The 4399-nt window shown below is 33.2% G+C and overlaps 1 protein-coding gene across 1 annotated transcript in view; it reads right to left on the bottom strand.

The window, feature by feature from the left end:
* Nucleotides 1–1041: 1041 nt before the first annotated feature.
* zgc:63587 (uncharacterized protein LOC393431 homolog) overlaps nt 1042–4399 on the bottom strand; it is a 92175-nt gene continuing 88817 nt past the window's right edge. The window contains exon 12 of the mRNA XM_056464124.1: nt 1042–1457. Coding sequence (XP_056320099.1) covers nt 1389–1457 — 69 coding nt within the window. The 3' untranslated portion in view covers nt 1042–1388. The remainder of the gene's footprint in view (nt 1458–4399) is intronic.

Here is a 4399-nt window from a genome sequence, read left to right as displayed (position 1 = left end):
ATCCACACCATGAACATCCACACGCATTTGCTTTGTTAGTGATGAGAGATTTAGATTTGTGCTAAAATCAGCATGTGCTACTCACATTTAATATTTAGTTTCACCATGATAATGGTAGCGCTGATCACACATGCTGCTTTTTTAACTACAAACATGATATTAATAAATGTAATCGCAATTATGTGCATTTGATAAAACTGTAAACCGGACCAGATGCATCTATTAGGCACAAAATCCTTGAATTTGATCTCATTTAAACAACACACACATCATATATAGATATTTATACTGTAAAAGTGATGGGCAAAAATGTATTGTAATTAATCGCATCCAAAATTAAAATTATATTTACATGCATACTGTGCATATTTATTATGTATATATAAATATACACATGCATGCATTTATAATTTTAATTTAAATGTTAATATATAATTGTCATTTTTATATTTAGTTAACAAATATATGTGCATGTGATACAAATTATATGTAAATATCTATGTAACCAAATAGTTTTGTTTCTATATATCTGTGTGTATCATAATAAACATATATTTTGACATATAATATGTCAAAACAAACTTTTATTTCTGATTTAATTAATTGCAATTCATCTTCGCCCAGCACTAATATTTATTATTTATATATATATATATATATATATATATATATATATATATATATATATATATATATATATATATATATATATATATATATATATATAACATATATATATATATATATATATATATATATATAACATATATAACATATATATATATATATATATATATATATATATATACATATATATATATATATATATATATATATACATACATATATATACATACACACACATATATATATATATATAAATATATATAACATATATATATATATATATATATATATATATATATATATATATATACACACACACATATATATATATATAACATATATATATATATATATATATATATATATATATATATATATATATATATATATATATATATATATATAAAAATCACACATACACACACACAAAATACATGACTTAAACAAGTCAAGCAGCTTTAAAAGTGTGTTTGGCACTGAAAAGACATCACAAACCCTGATCAATCCACAGATGAACAGATGCTGAATATTGTCAATAGAACCATGATATAAATTATTAATAGAGTCTAACCTGACTGGACAGGCTTGATTAAACAATGGAGCATGTGTTTGCGATGATGAGGGACTTGGTCAACGTTTACTATTATGTCCATCAATCTGATATGATAAGCAAATAGTGTTTAGAAATGGGCAGGATAAATGTAACCTCCGGTCAGATGACACTTCCTGTTCACGTATAGATGACACACAAACACACACTCTTAGTCGTCTCCGGGTTTCATTTTCATCTGAGCCTGCATTTGAGCGATCATCTGCTGCATGCGTCTCAGCTGCATAACAGGGGGGAAAAAAGAACATAGCGATGGTTTGACAAATGTTAATCATAAAGGATAATATATAGCTCACAGAGGCTGTGTTTATGGCTTCAAAAATACTATATATTATTACAGGGTTTATACAGAAATCAGAGATTAAAAGTCAATACCTTTTAAGACCTTCTTTAAGACTCTTTCCATACATTTTAAGACCTCATCACCACTTCAGATTTCCACCAGTAAACATTGCCGACATTTTAACTTGCAGTAACTGTATTTATATGCTGAATAAAAATGTTAATCCAGCAGGTGGCGCCTTTACAGCAGCAGGAATAACAGTGTTTCCCTGGTTACTGCAGTAAACAAAGCAGCGTGATGTCAAAACTAGCATGATTATTTATTTTTTATTTTTTTATTATTTTTTGGGGGGTTTTCACATTTAATTCAGATAGGACAGTGGAGATTCCAGACAGGAAAGTATTGGGAGCAGAGAGAAGGGAAGGGTTGGCAAAGGACCTCGAGCCGGGAATCGAACTCGGGTCGCTGTGAGCACCATGGTGCTATATGTCGGCGCACTTAATCACTAGGCTTTTGGCGCCGACGCATGATTATTTTTGATTTCATAAACTACACAACATCCCAATATTCATTCGTTCATTTTCTTTTCGGCTCAGTCCCTTTATTAATCAGGGGTCGCCACAGCGGAATGAACCGCCAACTTATCCAGCATGTGTTTTAAGCAGCGGATGCCCTTCCAGCTGCAACCCATCACTGGGAAACACCCCAACATTCTAATTCACACACTCATTAACTACGGCCAATTTAGCCTACCCAATTCACCTGTACTGCATGTCTTTGGACTTGAAACCAGAACGCGGGGAGAACCCGCCAAATGACCCAGCTGAGGCTTGAACCAGCGACCTTCTTGCTGTGTTCCAGTATTCAATATTCAAAGATTAAATTCAGGTAAACTTTAGCATACTGATACCGAATTTAATACCTTATAAAATAGCATTTAAGAGTTTAACACTTTTTAAGGGCCTTAAATTTCTCTAAATTGACTTATCAGTTTAAATACTTTTTAAGACCCCGCGGACACCCTGTATTATCATTTCAAATAAATGCTTTTTATACTCATATACTGCGAAATGGAGTTTATTACTGGAATGCAAACTCATTTTTAGCACCACTATTCCAGTCTCAAGTGTCACATAATCCTTATTTACAGCAGGCAAAATAAGTATTGAACACATTGTCATGTTTTTTCCTGGGAATAATATTTCTAAAGGAGCTGTTGACATGGAATTGGACCAGATTCTGATAAAAACCCAAACAATACAAAGATAAAACAAAAAAATATGAGAAATGAGTTGTGTGTAATAACAATGGAATGACAGGAGAAAGCACTGAACTACTGAAATGTGTTTAATACTTTATATAAAAGGCTTTTTTGGTGATGGCAGCTTAAAGACGCCTCTCATATGGAGAATGAAGTCACATGCTTTGCTCAGGTGTGAGTTTTTACAGACTTTAGTGTCAAAATCTTGTTCTGTGGGTCTCGTCTATCAAATCTGAGCTTTAATTTGTATTTTCCTATTGGATTCGGCTCAGGTGATTGGCTGGGCCATTCTACAGCTTGATTTTCTTTCTCTGAAAGCATTTGAGAGTTTCCTCGGCTGTGTTTTGGATCATTGTCTTGCTGAAATGTCCATCCTGGTTTCATCTTCATCATCCTGCTAATGTAAATGTTGGACTGAAGCAGCTGATATTCATTTACACTGAGAAAGGGCAGAGGACTGCTGAAGAACTACTGTGAGATTTCAGCTGCTGTCTGGGCTTTCACTGCCTTTCTACACTTCCCTTTCTTCATGTGATCAATACTTTTCCCTGTGTCATTTAATTTTATTATGCATTACTTAATTTGTAAACTAATTAGATTTGCATATATGTATTTCTTTGGTTGTTACCAACATCTGGGAAAAAATTTCAAGTCAACAGTCTGTAGGTTCAGAAATGTTCACTTTTATGGCAAAAGTAAGTTCTTTTCATGGTCTTTAGAGTAAAATAGCTCAACATAAAACACAGAAGGCTAAGAAAAACGATAATTTTCCATATAAATTTCAGACAGCGAGACGTGTTGCTCCGGTTTTCCCCACAGTCCAAAGACATGTGCTACAGGTGATTTGAATAAGCTAAAATGGCTGTAGTGTATGTGTGTGAAAGCAAAAGTGTGTGGATGTTTTCCAGTGATGGGTTGAAGCTGGAAGGGCATCCGCTGCATAAAAACATATGCTGGATAAGTTGGTGGTTCATTTCGCTGTGATGACCTAATGAGGGCACTAAGCCGAAATGAAAATGAATGAATGAATGGTGACGTGTTCAATGATTGTTTTCCCCGCCGTATGTCTTAATTTGAATAATAATTGCTGCTCGAGTTATAATTCTTTCATGGAAACTTTGTTAAAATTGTGTTCTGTTCACAATTCTGTTAAAATTGTGGAGAAGGAAGGAGAAATTCATCATTTTTAATAAATGAATCCTACTGCTTTGCATTAAGAAAAGCATCCTGACAAATATCAAGCTGCAAAAAGAGTTTACAGCATTTTTAATATGAACAATAACATAATATCATTAATAATAATAATAATTCACATGCTATAATACTGGTTTACGGTTTAATATAACTATATTATTCATTAATTTATTTTCTTTTTGGCTTAGTCCTGTTATTAATCTGGGGTCGCCACAGCGGAATGAACCGCCAACTTATCCAGCGGATATCACTGGAAAACATCAATACACTCTCACACACACACTATGGTCAATTTTAGTACACCTAATTCACCTGTATCACATGTCTTTGGACTTGTGAAAGGAAACCGGAGCACCCGGAGGAAATCCATGCCAACACAGGGAGAACATGCAAACTCCACACAGAAATGTGTTGGCCGTGGGTT

Source organism: Danio aesculapii, chromosome 8 (assembly GCF_903798145.1).
Source record: "Danio aesculapii chromosome 8, fDanAes4.1, whole genome shotgun sequence".
In the NCBI taxonomy this organism is placed as follows: domain Eukaryota; kingdom Metazoa; phylum Chordata; class Actinopteri; order Cypriniformes; family Danionidae; genus Danio; species Danio aesculapii.
Note: the sequence above shows the minus strand (reverse complement) of the source record. Positions and strands in the feature narration are given on the sequence as shown.